The sequence below is a fragment of the Lepisosteus oculatus genome, chromosome 2 (genome assembly GCF_040954835.1).
Source record: "Lepisosteus oculatus isolate fLepOcu1 chromosome 2, fLepOcu1.hap2, whole genome shotgun sequence".
Classification (NCBI taxonomy): Eukaryota; Metazoa; Chordata; class Actinopteri; order Semionotiformes; family Lepisosteidae; genus Lepisosteus; species Lepisosteus oculatus.
Genome location: NC_090697.1, coordinates 57,935,816 through 57,952,271, shown reverse-complemented (window position 1 = coordinate 57,952,271; position 16,456 = coordinate 57,935,816). Strand labels below are relative to the sequence as shown.

General features: G+C 36.0%; 2 protein-coding genes across 4 annotated transcripts in view; both read right to left on the bottom strand.

Moving 5' to 3' along the window:
- Positions 1–208: 208 nt before the first annotated feature.
- On the bottom strand, positions 209–4,647 carry uts1 (urotensin 1). Its single transcript, XM_015344158.2, has 2 exons — positions 4,275–4,647; positions 209–2,752 (listed from the first exon to the last, which is right to left on the bottom strand). The coding sequence occupies exons 1-2, from the start codon at positions 4,389–4,391 to the stop codon at positions 2,240–2,242; spliced, it is 630 nt and encodes a 209-aa protein (XP_015199644.1). The 5' UTR covers positions 4,392–4,647; the 3' UTR covers positions 209–2,239.
- Positions 4,648–15,453: 10,806 nt separating this feature from the next.
- Positions 15,454–16,456, bottom strand: part of mpv17 (mitochondrial inner membrane protein MPV17) — a 48,209-nt gene continuing 47,206 nt past the window's right edge. For all 3 annotated transcript variants that reach the window (XM_015343793.2, XM_015343797.2, XM_015343804.2), the window contains exon 8: positions 15,454–16,241. In XM_015343793.2, coding sequence (XP_015199279.1) covers positions 16,172–16,241 — 70 coding nt within the window. In that variant the 3' untranslated portion in view covers positions 15,454–16,171. The remainder of the gene's footprint in view (positions 16,242–16,456) is intronic.

Sequence of the window (16,456 nt, the reverse complement as noted above, 5' to 3'; positions counted from 1 at the left end):
ACAAAGAATACAATAGGTCCCAAGTTTAGCAATTGAATCGCATACAGTGATACAGTTCTGTAACTATATAATTTTGTTTTGGAATATTTGTGAGTGCTGTTGCTGGTAATGTTCTTCTTCCTTTCGACATTTCTGCTGAGGTGAAACTATATTTGTGAGAACTCATGTATAGCAGGTTCTTTACTTTATATCCTTGCAACTGCAGGTTTTCTCCACAGATTAAGACAGATAGATGACATCAACCTACCCTGACAAGTAAGCAGAATATTTTCCTTTATTACAGTGTCTCAATTTAATAGATCTTGACACAGTTCATGTACATTTGTTTCAGATTTTTTTTATTACAAAATATAAATGGCAAAAAGCTTTTTTACCGCTAAACAACTGTTTATGAATGCTCTATTTATTATGATTCAGTAAAACATTTCACAAACGGTTTTTCTTTTCATCACAAGCATGCTTCTTAAAGACATTTGAAAAGTGCATTGGTCTAATGAAAAGGTAATGACACTGGGTATAAGGGAGATGGTGTCTGAAATAGTTTTGTTCAAGAAAAATATAAAATTCTCACCATGAAGCCCTAGGCACCACCAGGCACCATGCCCAATACAATACAAACGTGTTCAATTCCCAAAGACATACAGACAACCTGTCTCTTGGAGGTGGAACAGAAGGATTGATAAAGAACAGAGTGGGTGCTAGATTTCGTCATCATAACTCAAGGATAAGATGGATGAGTTTCCCATTGTGAATGGCAAACATTATACCTGGTTATTCCATGAAACCCACTAGTGCCTTTCATTCTAAGGAAGGTGGGTGTTTTGTATAAATAAGATCAGGCTTGAATAAGCCTCAAATTGCATTTCCAAAAATACATGTAATCCTGAGACAAATGGAGATGATCTGTAGATTTTTCTAAATATAGAAAAAAGGTTTTTATCCTCATTCTGGAAACACTTATAGCCTTCAGCAACGGTTTCATATAGATTTTACTCTAAGGAACAAAGAGTGCAGTCCTTGTAGCCAGAGACTGTTTTTCTCAATTTAAACCACCTTTCTCACAATGAAATAGTGGAACTTCAACACCGATTTGCACATTTCTTCCAATATACAGTAGATAATGCAAGATAGTTTGCATGCATTAATAATAAGCTTACTTATTACATTTTCATTTCATCACATAAGCATTTTTCCACCAGACCTCCTTCAGGTGAAAAGCTCCTACTGAGTGGCAAAAATTGCTGTCCGTGACGCAATTACCTGTACTTGTAAGACCAACCTTTTCTTTCATTTTCACCATATTCTTGGACCATGTAATGTAATACTAAAGTGAGAGACTAAGAAACCGCAGAGCCTGATTTACAAAGTACACATAGTCTGTGTGCATGTTAATATTTCTTATATTTTAAAGAAATAAAATCCAAGGCTTATAAAGGAGTTTGTCAATGCAAATGAACATGTTGAGATCAAAGTCAAAAGTTCTAGGGAGCTAGGTTTTTGGAAACCAGCTAAACTGTAGACACTTCAAGAAAAAGAGGTTACACGAAGCATAATATGTTTGTAGAAATATAACGTACAAATATAAAAGAGGTGGTTTTGAAATACAATTATCCTTTATTCATTTATTTCCCTTTACTTTAACTTTTGCCCTTTACAATCAAATGGGGGTAAGGTGGATTTAAAGCTTAAGAACAATACTTTCATCTAACCAGCCCCCCCTTTTTACGCAATCATTGTAATTGCTGATGTTTCCTCAAATTACCCAGCATTGCATGCATTAATAATAACAAACTTACTTCATCATCACATTTTCAATCACATAAACATCAAGGCTGAACACCTTGCCAAGGGGCCTCAGAATGTCTAACTGTCTAAAATTTTCCAACTAAGTTTTTTTGGGAATATTATCAGCAGTCATGATCTTAGTCTTTGTTCTTATTGGAGGAATGCAATGTATAATGTATGTTTCCATTTCTTAAACTGGAGTACAGGTATGTGTCTCCATGATATGTCCACGACCAGATATGAAGATGGAAAATCGTATCACACTAATTTTCATAATAACCAGCTCTCTAAAGATGGTATGTCAAAGGTCAGCATATAAAATAATACAAATGACATGGAATTTTATGGTTTACCCAATAAACACAAATCTTTGTGGACATGGATCTGGAAGTGCAGGGGCTGTTCACTTACTGGTGAGAACCTTTCTGTTTTTCTATGCTGACAATTTCAACTATCACTTGCCAACCTCATCTAAATATTTGCGGTTGAGTTCAGCTTGCTCCTTCTGGCTTTGGATCCTTGCCATTTCGATCATATTTCTTAGAAGATGGAATGTGAGATCGATGGAGATTGGTGGGTCTTCAGATCGCTTGAACATCTCTGTCTGGTCGTCTGAGCGCTCACTGTCCAAGAGTGGCAACATGCGTGCCAGGTGACCCAGGCCCTCTGTGGAGAATGGGCTCACAAGCTGGTAGTAGTCTGGTGGCAACTGAGCGAGACTCTTTTGGAACCTCGGGTTCTTTTGCAAATACCTCAGTATCTTCTCTCCCATGAGGTAGGAAACTGCGTTGTCGCCAGCCTTCAGCAAGACTTCATCAAGCTGGCTCTTAATACCGTGACCATCAAAGACATTCATGTCACGTGGACGGCAGACACTGGGAGATATGTGTGATAGGAGGAGTATGGTGGCAATAAACAGGACCAGAGGAGTTGTCTTCATACTGGATGACTCTTGAATAATAAAGTCCTGCAGCAGGAAAAAGAGAAATACAAACTTTGACTTAATAAAATAAGGGTGAATGCCTTTAGTTTGCTGGTTTCCAAACCTGCTTGGAGGTTGCTCCAACTGAGCTCTGACTCACCAATGCACCATCTGATGCTCACTGATCCCTTTACTTGGTTTGATTGCCTGTTTAGACTCTTGGTTTACTCCTTACTTCAAGTACATTGTTTCCAGCAATTGGGTGATAAACATATAGCTATAAATTATAAACGTAACTTATATCTGGCTCATATGATGAACAGACATAGGAGGTATTGACAATGTATCATACACTCCCAGAATGATTGCTTTTCTTATTTTGCTTCAGCAGAGATCCATCTGGTTAACTTTTAGGCAATATACTTGAATAACAACAGTTTTGACTGACTTGGTACCAATTACAAAACCCAGCATAAACTTTAAGACCTGTAAGCATTTTACAAATCATGAACTCATTAGCCTGTGATTAAGAACAAAAAGTGAACGACATAACTATTCCACAGGATCAGGGTGAGGAATTACTATATTACTATACTAATTTAAGACAAAACAAAACATTGCATTCTGTGCCTTTCCGTTTTTTGAAGTGCATTATGAATGAATGTCTAACGCAACGGTCCAGAAAAAAATTATGTCGTGGTATAATACAACTTTAGAATTACTTACACATATCATGATCTATTGTTAGTTTGATAAAGTGCAACGAAAAATATCTCACTTTTACCTTAAAAACATTCCATACCGCTAAAACTGAAGCTAAGTATTTTCAAATGCAATCATTTTTCCCAAATAGGCACCAGAAAAAAACATAAACAAAGTGCATCGCTACTAGAGAACAATCCTTCACGTTAAACAGTTCATTATTTAACTCTGTAATATATGTTTAATCGTATTTATAAATAATGAACATGGAAAACAAGAATATTCCTTGGGCAACTACAAATGCCTATTCATGGATCAAGTATTAAAGTTCTGAATCAAGACTGAATATCAAGTATTAAAGTTCACTGTTACAATGAAATGCAAATACAATAAATTAATGCAAGGTATTTTATAGACCTAAAGTAAAAAGAAAAGTGCGTTATATTACATTGTAGTTATCACACTGAGCATAACAAGCGAACTTTGTCAGACAACTCCTGTGTAAGACTGAATCATTTGAAAATTGTTTCGCCTTTCACTTTTAGTTCCTGGACAGCTCTTTACTGTTAATTGAGATTCTTTTCTACTGGGTTAGATGGAATAAACATTTTCATTTGTGGTGTTTCTTCTAGATATTGTATTTAGTTGGCAGTGGTAAGCATTTTAGAAAGCTTAAGTTTCTTTTTCATTCAATTTTTTAAACTAATTAAAAATTAAGGTACTGTATATAACACAGGTCAAAAATTATATAAATATTTACGTCTCGGTTTAATTTTTTTTAATTGATAGAGAGAGTTAAACCTTTTGCAAGTTAACAAACGTATTACTTTCGAAATAAGTATAAACGGGAAAAAAATCTACTTACTTTATTAAACGTTGTCAGAAGTGTCTTTTGGGCTGGAGATATACCACCCAGATCTCTGAAAAGTCCTGCTTGATGGCGATTTGACTCGAAAGCTCCTTGCAGAATGTTTATATACATCCAAGATAGCTCCTTTGACGTCAGTGCAGGTGCATAAACTGCTTGTAAATTGGACGACACCGTTTGAGCACAACATAAATACAAGCGATATCAGATTTTGCCGGTAAAAAGACCGTCTTGAAGTGACAGTGAAATGCGGTCGACTTTATGATTGCTTTTAGAAGGTTACTGCGAAGAGGAGATTTCACCTCTACTTTCCCGGAGGGCTCGACAAACCTTAGCCCATGAGACAGCCTGTAACTGCGTAAGCCAAGAGCTAAAGACTGGCAACCTACAGAAAGATAAAAAGTTGCTAATACAGGGACTGTGAGTCACAAGAACTAGGAATGACAAGATACATTTTTCCGAGATATTTAAGAAGAAATAAAGACTGACGTACAATAACTTTAAGATCGTTAGACAATAAAATAACCACCGTTTTTCGAACAACATTAGTTTATGATGCACGAAGTAATTCACCAAAATAAAAGTTTGTTAAATGTAAAATCTAGGGCATTTTAAACTGCAAAAACTTTTTGAGGTATAACATACCCATGGTCTCTCGGTGACAGAAATACCTACTGATAGTACAGTAGGTACAATAGGTAGCGTTTTTAGTTTTCAAAAGCATACACAATTTACCTTCTTCTCCTTCTACATGACTTCCCTAGCGTATTAATTTTTGGAATAAGAAACATCGCTTGAAAACACTTGCGCTTTGCTTCTGTGAATTAATCATTGGTGCTACAGTTATGCTTTATATGTTGTAAAGGGGGGAGCTGTCCGCGGTGCTGAAGCGTTTTTAATGCGGTGTACTTGTAATCAAAAGAATGCTTGGATGTACGCGTTAATACTTTAAAGACTAAACGGAAACAGTAATAGCTACGACATGTGTTGTAAGCAGAACGTCTAATAAAGTCTAATATTTGTTTCTTGTGAAACATTTGTAAAGCTTTTGCATTATTCAGTATTTAAATATGACCTTTCACAAATGCGTGCTGTCAGTCGCTGCTGATGACTATTGCTAACTCTCACTCTTCTGGGGAACAAAAGATCGATTCCTCGGACACCCTTGTTAATGTGGTAATTATTATTCTAGGTAAATACGCCTCCCTGTGTAATTTAGCAAAACAAAGGAATAAATAATATCATAAAATGAAGCTCATCATTAAGTTCTGAAAGCTTTTTTCTATTTTCTCTTTCGTAAGGACCCTTTCATTAATAAGGGAAAAAATTATCTTTTGTTTGTTCTCTTTCATAGTTTCCATATATCTAATCCAAAACTGTGGTTTGGAGTGAAAAATAAAAGTTTAATTTCATTTTTATGATGGTGTACTCAGGTCTTGCAAATATGTTGCAAAAGTCTTTCATTCATATGAAAAGCCGAGCTAAGTACCAATAATATTAAATCACATGCAGCAAATCTACATCTACAATGTTGGAGTCTATAATACAAAAATGATAAAACATGAATCCAGTGTTCACAAAATAAGTTGTTATAGTCTTCGGCCTTCCATCTGTGTAACCTGATTTTAAGGACTGAATAACAAAAAATGCAGAAGCACAAACTTATACTGTTATTATATGGAACAAAATGTAGACAGAACATTGAACAGAACAGTATTTTCCCTTCTTTCTAGACATTTAGAAAGGGCTAAAATGCCTGCTGGAGTTGACATGTGGGAATTTAAAATGATTATGCACACAATTATGAAAATTATTTCAAGTAATAAGAACAATCCACTTTATTTTTCTGAGGTACCATTCAATGACATCCAAAAGTGTTGGACATAATGACACTGGAAAAAAAGCATAAAAATAAATATTCATAAAAGGCAAACAAATGTTTTTAGGTGGAAAATAATGAAATGAGTCACTTCTCTAATACTATTTGGAAATGCATTCCAATTAGGTTGCATAGACAATGAAGGCTTCATGACCTGTGGTCTGCCGTGTGGTCTTGAGGACAGTTAAGAGACATTCAGCAAACCAACAAAGATTGAAGATGAAATGAAAGAGAAAAACATGCCATTCAATGTCTCGAAAATCTTAAGTAGATTTTTATTGCCAATTATAGACTCAGCTTTGAAGCCAGTGCAAAGATTCTATAGTAGAGGTAATGTGAACATCAGACTGAGACTCAAGATTCTACATGCTGTGCTTTAAAAACTGCAATTTGGTCAGTGTAGTCTTAGAAATCACAGAAAACAGGGTAGAGCAATAATAAAGGCTAGAAAGAGTCAAATACATGTTAATGCATCTAGCATTAACATAGCAGAATACACCATAATGTCTGAAGATTTTGCCAATAGATAGTCAATGTTAAATAGATGTTGTCCTAGTACAGTATGTACAGTATCCCCAGGAGACATGTGAGGAAAAGTTTCCAAATCTGATTCCTGGGGCAAATATCCATGTCTTCTGATTTCAGTTCTACTTGCCCTTACTGCTACCGTACATAATTGAACTTAATATGCAATCTTGAGCCTTTCAGCTTCTTGTCAGCTCCTAATAAAATACATATGTGAACAAGAATCAGGAAAACAGTATCTATTTACAACTTAATTATTTTGATAAATTCACTATTAAACATGTAACCCCTCGCAACCCTTAAAGCATCTCATTAGAAACTGGCTACCGCGGTATTACATATTAGTGATATTAATGAAAACAGTTTCAGATTGATTATTGTAAAGACATAGTGTATTGTACTGTATGTGAAGTCAGGCCTTTTCCTGAGCAACTCTGAATGTCCAAGACTAAAACCAATGTTTACAAAACAAAATCTCTATAAATCAGTGAGGCTAAAGTTCAGGAGCAAACCCCTTGGCTGTAGTCTTCTCAAATCTACTATAGCAAGAGAAATTTAGGTTAATGGGGCATTAGTTTCATTACAAATTGCCATTACAAACTGGGCACACAGCACTCAAACCAAAGAGGGTGTATATCTTCACTACCTCAGGAGCAGTTTAAACTACCAAATATAACTAATAAAAGATAACATTATTCAGCATAACATTAAAAAAGTGTCTTGAAGTTGCCGATAATATTATACTATATTAATATTATATTAGAGAGGGAAGGTGTAATCTTAATTATTTCACTGAAAAAAATCTGTCCTACTTATATGTGTATATTTTATTATTTTATATTTGCCTACCGTGTTGTAATACTGCTGTGTCATCATTCAGATGGAAAATGGAAATGTTTTAGCTTCTTAACAGGAGGGGCCAAGTCACCCCATGGTATAAAAGGAGGGGTTTAAAGAGTTTTAATTAGTCTTGTTTTAAGACTTAACTGAATGACGACGCTCTGCAGCCTGCTGTTAAAGCAAACTTGTGAACCTATTAAAAGGCTAACTTTGTCTATTTTCCCCAAATCCTTGTTGGTCTGTTTATTTTTTCATTATTCCCCCCCCTGTTATTCATCTCGCCACCTGAATTTTATCCAGTGTTCCTGCTGTGTTTTGTTTTGCTTTTGTCCTCTTCCCTGGACTTTTACCTTTTGCACTCTATCCATTCACATCACCACCCAATCTTGTCAGCAGATAAAACCACCCACCTGTTTTCACCATCAACCCCTGTGTTTGGGTCACTCTCCCACTGAGAATTACGTGCCAACCACACAGGCATGCTTGCACAGAGATCAAAATCTTTAAAGGAATAAAGAATGAGAAATGTTTTTTTCTTCAATCTTAGTTCTCCATCACTAGATAGCAAACACATAAATAGTAGCTCTGATAATAATATCAGCTCACAACTTACACAGTATACTGTAAATAGTATCAGCTCACAACTTACACAATATACTGTAAACGTTTTACATAGAGCTTAATCCTGATTAAATCTGTCACAAGCATTAAGGTCTTTTTGAGATATTTTTAAAAGCACTTTTTTAGCTTTTCACATAGTTTGTCATTCTAGGAATATTAAACCTTCCTTGTCCAAAGCAATATTTGTCAACAAGAATTTACCAGTCACAGTTGATTCATATAATGCTATGAATTTGAAGAAAAAAAGAATAAACATATTGCCATAATGTTTAGGAAGACACACTCTTATCTTGTATTTTTACATTACATGATATGACATTACCAGCTATTAAAAGGAGAACAAGGCAGGATGCCTGTAAATATGTAAGGTGAAGAGAATATGTACTGTACACAGCACAGTATGTACATATGACCAAATACAGCACATGCTTGTCTCTGTTATTAGCCAGCTGAATTTTACCAGCTGGTTTTCCGAATTCAGGTATTTGCAGTTAACAACCTCAATTATCAAACAGTTGTTGGAGAACCAATTTCTAACAAAAAAGCTTTTTGATCAATTACTACATCATCAAATTATATTCTAAGATTTCTGGTTGATTAATTCTATCTATTAGGCAAAGGATGTTTATGACAGGTGTTAGAAAACCCACCATAAAGATTCAAACACAACAGATCAGTTTAAAGTCTGAAGAAAAGTGAGAAATCTATCCATTTTGTAACTGCTTTAACATGCAGGAGGAGGGATACACTGTGGGACAGGACACCAGTTCATGGCAGGGCAGACACAAATATTCACACACTCACTCCATGGTCACATTTCCCATAAGCCGGTAAAACTTCCAGTACAGTATGTCTGCAAAAACCCACATGATCAGGGGAAGCACTTACAAACTCCATGCAAATACTGCAGGAAACCAAGGTCTTGAACTCAAGCAAGAATATATTTTTTAGGAAATTAACCTTTTTTCCTGTTTTCCTTTTAATTCTTTCTTTTGTTGCTTATCCCTGCCTTTAGTACTCAATTTACTGAAGGACAATGACAGTTTAACTTTAAATTTCTGTGCACTGTTTTTTAAGAAAAGACAGATACTGTAAACCTCCCATATATCCTTTAGCACTGGTTAATAACAAAGTCACTGGTCACTAATATCAGTTTCACATACTGACAACACATAATGATGGATGGTTCGGGAAGCCATTCCACTAATGTGGGGCCTGATAATGGCTCAGGATCAATAATGTTGAATGTTTTATTGACCCTTACCTTATACATTTATAGATCAGTATCTGTGTTTTGATTAAAATTAAATGTGTAGTGACATAAAGTGACATTGATCACTATAGGATAAAAAGGGATAGTTTTAGAACTATTATATCTTGTGCACAAACAAACATGCACAGCTCTCAGTGTTATAATAATAAACTTAATCAATGGGAAGATTGGTTGTCATGGATGCCATTGTAGAAAAAGGTCATGGACTACAGTGTTTTCTTGGATTGAGTCAGAAATCATCTAAAGTTGGTGTCTGTGACAAGGAATGCTGCCTGGTAGTGTGACTCTTAGTAACAGAACTGAGACATCTAGGGTTCACCAGCAACCTGGACTGTTTCCATGTGTTCCTAATGTGCTGGACTAGATGTTTCTAAAAATGAAACTATAGTGCATAATAGTCTGGGCTCATAATCTGTTTCTAGAAAATACTCTGTTTTGAAGGCAATTTAATTTTGTGTTATTATACCTGTATGGGTGTGCTAATGTGTATTCCAAACTTGAATGCTCAAACTGAAGACTTGCAAGGGTAAGATGAATCACAGTAACTGTCAGCTTAATTTAGAGAAAAAACTGAAAGAAATTATCTGAGGTAAATCTCTTACAATGTTGCACACCAGTTTGGACCCATTATATTTGGCATATTTGCTCACTCTCTCTATTGACAGCAGTTTTCAAAGCTTCCCACTGATTCTCAATAAGATTCAAGTCAGAAATACAACTGACCCACTCATGAACATTACCTTTCTGATTCTTAAGGCACTCGAGTGTAGCTGTGGATAACGGTCATTCTGAAACAGTCAAGCTTTGTCTCAGTTTTAGGTCTGAAGCAGGCTTTTCTCTAAGATTTGCTGAGATTTGGAACTTTGCTCAATCTACTGTACTGTATGTTACCATCAACAGTGACAAGCTTCCTAGTCCCTGCTGATGAGAAACAGAACTATAACAATTCTGCCACCACCATGCTTGACAGCTGGAATGGTTTTGATTAAATGCTACACTATGCTGGGTTTACACTTTGATTTTTGACCATAAAGTTCCAATTTGCTCTTGTCTGACAACACCTTTTGCCACAGATATCACTTACAGAAGGTACTTTGTTTGGAACCCCATATATGATTTGCAATGTCTTGTTTTAATTCCTTACTGTACATGCCCCCATTTGTGGAGTGAGTGTGATGTAGGTGACATACTCTATACAACTTTTCTCCAGTCTCAGCCAGCGACCTCTCCTCCTCTATCCAAGTAAATTTTGGCCTCATGGTAGTATCCCTAACCAGTTACCTCCTTGCCTGGCTGCTCAGTTTGGAGCAGCAGCCCGAAAGTTTGTTCTACTTCTTAATGATTGATATTGCCATGCTGAAAGAGATAGTAAATCATTTGAAGTACTGATACCCTTCCTTTATTTGTGAGTTTTTACACCTTGAATTAAAACATTAAACATTACTTTGTTTTTAAACCCCTTTGGTCTTCATGTTTGAATATTTGCTTAAAATTAATTACCTAACTAAGGGGCCTTACAAATATATCATTAAGGCACTTTTGTGCACTAAAAGTAATTTAGGTTTGGTTCAGCAACAGAGCAAAGGGTTTAAAAAATATGTAATCATGACTTTTTGATTTTTCTTTCTTTTCAATTCTTTCTTTTTGGTTTTGGTTTTGAATTCATTGATTAGGTTGTATAAATTACACGTATTAATCACTACTTCAAAGTTTCTTGACTTAAAGCTACAAACTATAAGAACTGCAAGGGTCTGAAAAACTTTGAGCCTGCTTTTGAACTCAAACAGCTCTTTGTGTTTTTCTCTTTTATTGAGAGTGTAGCTGTCAAAAACAGCAATATCTAAAACAGCAAGTGAAAGATAAAATGTTTTGAAAAAATTCAAGTCCAAATCTTTTGCAATCATTTCTCACTTTTGGGAAAAAAAATTCAAAATTCAAAATTCAGCATACAATTGTGCCACCCAAGCAATGTATCTTAAATGTATCTCAGTCCACCTTCAAAATGTTGTACACCTCAGCACTAACATTATTGGTGAGCCTTTAAGACCCCTGGCACAGCTGTACACCCAGCAGGTCCTGAGGAAGGCCTGTGCCATCATTGAAGACCCATCTCACCTCCTTCATCAGTCCTTTGATCTTCTGCCTTCGGGAAGATGTTTTAACTGTCCATAGTGCAAGACAAATAAAAGGAAATATAGCTTTGTTCCAGAGGCCATCAGATTAGCAAACAATGACTGTAAAGAAGTTTTTCTGAATATGATGTCAATGTCCCCTCTTCCAATGTGCCTCTGCTTTCATAGCTTTTTTAAATACTGTTACAAAGTGTTACTTTCAATCACTTTTGTGCTCCATTTGTTGTTTTTATGCATATATGTTTCCTTAGTAACATTGTTTTATTTGTTATGTGTTGTATGTTGCACTGCTTACCTCTGAAATTGTCCCCCTGAGGATGAATAAAGTATTTTGAGTTGAATTAAATTAAATTGTTAACTTAAATTTCAAAGCTTACAATTAGGATACGAGATTGTCAGGAAATGCCCTCTTTATTTTTGCCTTTTCTGCTTGGTAAACACACGATAAATAAAGTGAATAATATGTCAGGTTGCCCTGTCATTTTAATATTCCTTGTCACTTTTGACAATCACTTCTTTCTGGATCACATCTTGAATGATTTATACACATGGAAATGCGTCAGTCTGCAAAGCTATATTCCGAAGCTCCACAACAGCATGGGTTAGCTGACATCACCAATCCCAATTTCCAGCACTGACTCTCAAGTGATTCATTTTTTAGGATACATTACCTCTTCTTTTAACAACAGTCTGACACAGGGATTCAAAATAAACTAGCAATTCTTTATGGCAAATGAAATGCCTTGATTGTAAATTAGAATACCAATTTCATGTTGCTTATTTTCAAGGCACAGTAGAATTCACAGGGGATCCAGGATGATCTGACTATCTTGTGGATTAGTCTAAAATCCAAACAGACAGATAGGGAGAGAGCTCTGACCCCAGGCTCTCTCCCTATCTGTGTGTCTGTATGTCTCATGGAGAGCAAGCTGGGATATGTGAAAAGCAATTCCTAATGCATAAAATTGTAAAGGGTTAACAAAGTGATGTTATTATTATTATTATTATTAAAACCTCATCTTATTCAAGAAAACTATGTAATCAGTGCATCAGGGATGAATAACAAAATAGTCCCTAATTATGCATTACAACTGAGGTTTTTCTATAATTCATTCACCAGAGATAAAGCTAACCATTTTTTTTAACAAAAATAGATGTGGGTCTCTTCAGAGCACCTGATTTCTAAAATCATCAGTCAATAGTCTAAATAGTGTAGCGGCAATCCTTGTTAATAAGACAGAATTAAGCGTTGGTATGCGGTCCTAAATGAGGCCCCATCTCACCCTCCATCTCTGTGGTGCAGCCACAGAGAAAGTATTCATGCAGGCTGATTTAAGATGTTTTCTTTTGATAAGGGACAGCTCCCAGACGGGGATGCACTTAGCTAAGCCTGGCAATCATGATCAATGGTCATCCATTGGTGCCTATCAGTCTAGGGAGTGCCGAATGGACATCTGGACTGCATTCTTAAGTGTCAAGAGTAAGTGACTTATATCTCACCTTGACCAACCAATCAGGGACTGGCAGGGCGTGGTAATACCACGTAGGTCTCCAATGCCCCCCAAACTCTCAACCAATCAGCACACATCTGTGTCTTGGTCAAAAAGGGAGCGCAAGCTCAGATCGGGGCTCTCCTTGGCCATTTTTGCGCATCCTCAGAGACAATCACGTGACAATTGCTGTTGTCTGCAAAGGGACTTGGACTTTGTTCTAAGCGCGAGGCCGAGGATCCAGTACGTACTCAGAATTCTACCAATGTGAATGCTCCGCTTGATCAACGGCAGCCTACAGTTGGACCCTCGTCGACAACCTGAATAGCTTATTCAGAAGCAGCGCTGGACCGGGAACGAACCAGCTTCTTCCCAGGTAAAAGAGTGACTTGTGAGGACTCGCGGTCACACTCTGTGCATAGAGACTTTCTACTAGCCAGCCGGACTGCTGATAGATCCCCTCGGAGCAACGACTGCCATGCGTGCCGCAGTCAGATTCCTCCGCCCGTCCTACTCTGGGCTGCACCTTGCCTGGTTGGCCGGTAGCCAGAGGACGCCGGGACAACGACCATTGGACAACCGCTGGAACAGAGGCTGCAACAGAGCCTGTCAGCTGGTTTGGTGTTCGTGCCGGGAAATTCCAAATCCATACACAGTGGATAAGTAAACCCCATGTTCTACATTGCGTCTCGAGAATTCAATTGTACCTCAACACAAGTTGTTATCAATTTAATTCATGAGTAATGTATTTACTTCCGAGTTTAGAGTAACAGTGGGTAATAACACTGATTAGCGATTTGGTAACCGAACGTTATATATTTACATATATTCTCTGTTGTGTATCTCTTTGTGTTTGCATCTCTTCGAGATTATATACCTTGTATATTGATAACCCTCACAGTAAGGTCTGCCGCTCGTATCCAGGCAAACTAGTATATGTTTGGTGCACAGTTATATTAATATATTAATAAATCTATCTCATGTATTGAACCAGTGTGTGTGTTGTTAGTTGTTCTGACGATTGATTTTCTAAAAGCCCCAACGAACAACCTCATGATTACTGCTACAATTAATAATTGTCTCAGTAAACCCATCAAACCACTACAATAGTATAAAATCTAAAGTCAATATTCTGCAAAAAAAAACCAAAAGATGGACCTGACCTGCTCTGCTCTTTATACACTAGCTTGTTAACTTCAAAATCAGCTTTGAAAAATACGATATCTGATAAACTACGCCCAAAATATTGGTTGAAAAGCTGTTACAAAAATGGAATGAAAGTTTATTGGGTTTTTTTAACAATAATGAATGTGGTTCTCTTCACAGCACCTGATGTCTAAGTCTTTACTAGTGAAAAGTTTAAAAAAAGCATTTCATAGAACAGGCCAAGATACAGTAACTGCAATAATGAAATGGCCTTTAAACTTTAAACTCAGAAAAATAAATTAACATTTGGATAACATATTCAGACAAGAAGCCAGTCACTTGAGCTATTTTTGTTACTCAAGATTTGTGGGGTATTTCAAACAAAACAGGAGATTAATGAGCCTTAATGATGTAGTGATTACCAGTTTAAAAAGTAAACTGCCTCTAATTACAATGCAAGGTTATGAGTCTGTGGATCTGAAATTGTTATTGTACTCATATGTTCAGTGCAGAGAACTGTTACTGACAGCCTAATTCACTTATAGCCAAGTCCAGCCCTACACTGTTGCATAATGTAATACAGTGTATAGTATGCCCCTGTATGGTTAAAGGACAAAAATAATACTAATATATTAAAGTAAATTATATAATTATTAATAAATTGGCTTAAAACTAATTAAAATAAAATTGATTAACTAAAACAAACAAAAGTATTCTTATAGTAATCGGCTAAAATAAACATGAATCCCTCCTCTGTGTCCAGTGGATTCCTGCACTTCATCTGTCTGCCTCTGTGATTACCATGCCCCACTGTAATGAAAAGGGCAATAAGATGGCGAGTGAGCCTGTAAAGCCATTAATAACCATAATGAATGGTTATTATTTTCCATTTTGGATATAATCTCTTCATTTCTGGGACTTGCATTCATTCTTGTATGCTTCATATTAGCATCAGGAAAAGAATGAGAAAGAAAGAAGAAATGATTTTGAATACTTTGTTTAGTTATGTTTGCAGTTTGCACCACTGTCCTGCCAGCTGTTTATATTTAATTAAAAACAGATACAGTACCTACAGTAGCTACAGGGCCCTTTGTGTGACAATTATGAATCATCAGTGAGTCAAAGCTGGAGATCAAGCTCAGTGCCACTCTGCAGTGTGGCTTCTGACACAGATACCTTTACATAATTATACATAATTTCAAATTATGGTCCTGAATTTGATATTTTCAAAAAAAGTAACAAAGGATAGTAAATACAGTATATTCTAAGCTATAGGACACAATCTTTAATATTTTATTCCTAGACAACCATACAATTTTTGAAGCATGCATCCATGGGAATCAGGAATGGACTCTGCTTGGCATTGAACTCTGCCTTGAATTGTTTAAATCATCTTTGAAAAAATTGCCATGCCTTTCAGCATAACTCCATTACAACCGAAATATAAAAAATAAAACACGTCTATTTTTGTGGTGTGGTCCTAGGAAAGTCAGACCAGGCAATAGTGAAAAGGCTACAATAAAAGAATAATAAAAGATGAAAGGATGTCTATCTTTTATTCTTTTATTTTTACATAACTTTATTTTCCTTGATACCTTAGGCGTTGGCCATTTTTATACTAGTGAAACATTGAACGTTTTATTTTATTGTTTTAAATTGAAAAGATTCCTAACCTAAACGTAGCTAAAAACACAGATTAAATATGTATAAAGAATTATTCAGAGAAACAAAATACTATTTATATCAACTTTGTCGAATATTGTAGCATGGGAAATAATGTTTTCTTTTTTTCCCCAAAAGTAAATGTGCCTGATGCAATGTGCTTAACTACCAATAGAAATGTGAAACACATTTCACAAAGCAGAAAGTACAGCACATGATTCAGTATTATACTGTTATATACTGTATACTAGTATATGCACTGTAATAACACATTGCTTTTATTTACTGTATACAGTATGTGTTAGTGAGGTAGGCTCTTGTATCTCTTATATCTTGTTCGCCTTCCACGACAGGTATGAGTTCCAAATTATTGCCACAACTTGGACCACAGCCAGCCTGCACAAGAAAAAGACAAACAGAAAGATGCATGAATAGTGAATATTATTAGTGGAAGTCTTGGACTATAGTCCCAGAACATTAAATAAGGCTTCTATTTTTAAACAGAGTACATAAATAAGGTGCAAAATCATTAAATTGTTGATACTGTCCTAGACAACAGTGTTGCTGTACTTTTCTGTTTAAAAGGAAGATCAAATAATGAACTTTAAAGT

What these genes read in the sequence shown, in the direction of transcription:
- uts1 (XM_015344158.2), bottom strand. Translation starts at nt 4,391, where the DNA reads ATGTATATAAACATTCTGCAAGGAGCTTTCGAGTCAAATCGCCATCAA. An exon ending in TTCTGACAACGTTTAATAAA is followed by an intron (nt 2,753 to 4,274) that starts GTAAGTAGATTT and finishes TTCCTGCTGCAG; the next exon opens with GACTTTATTATTCAAGAGTC.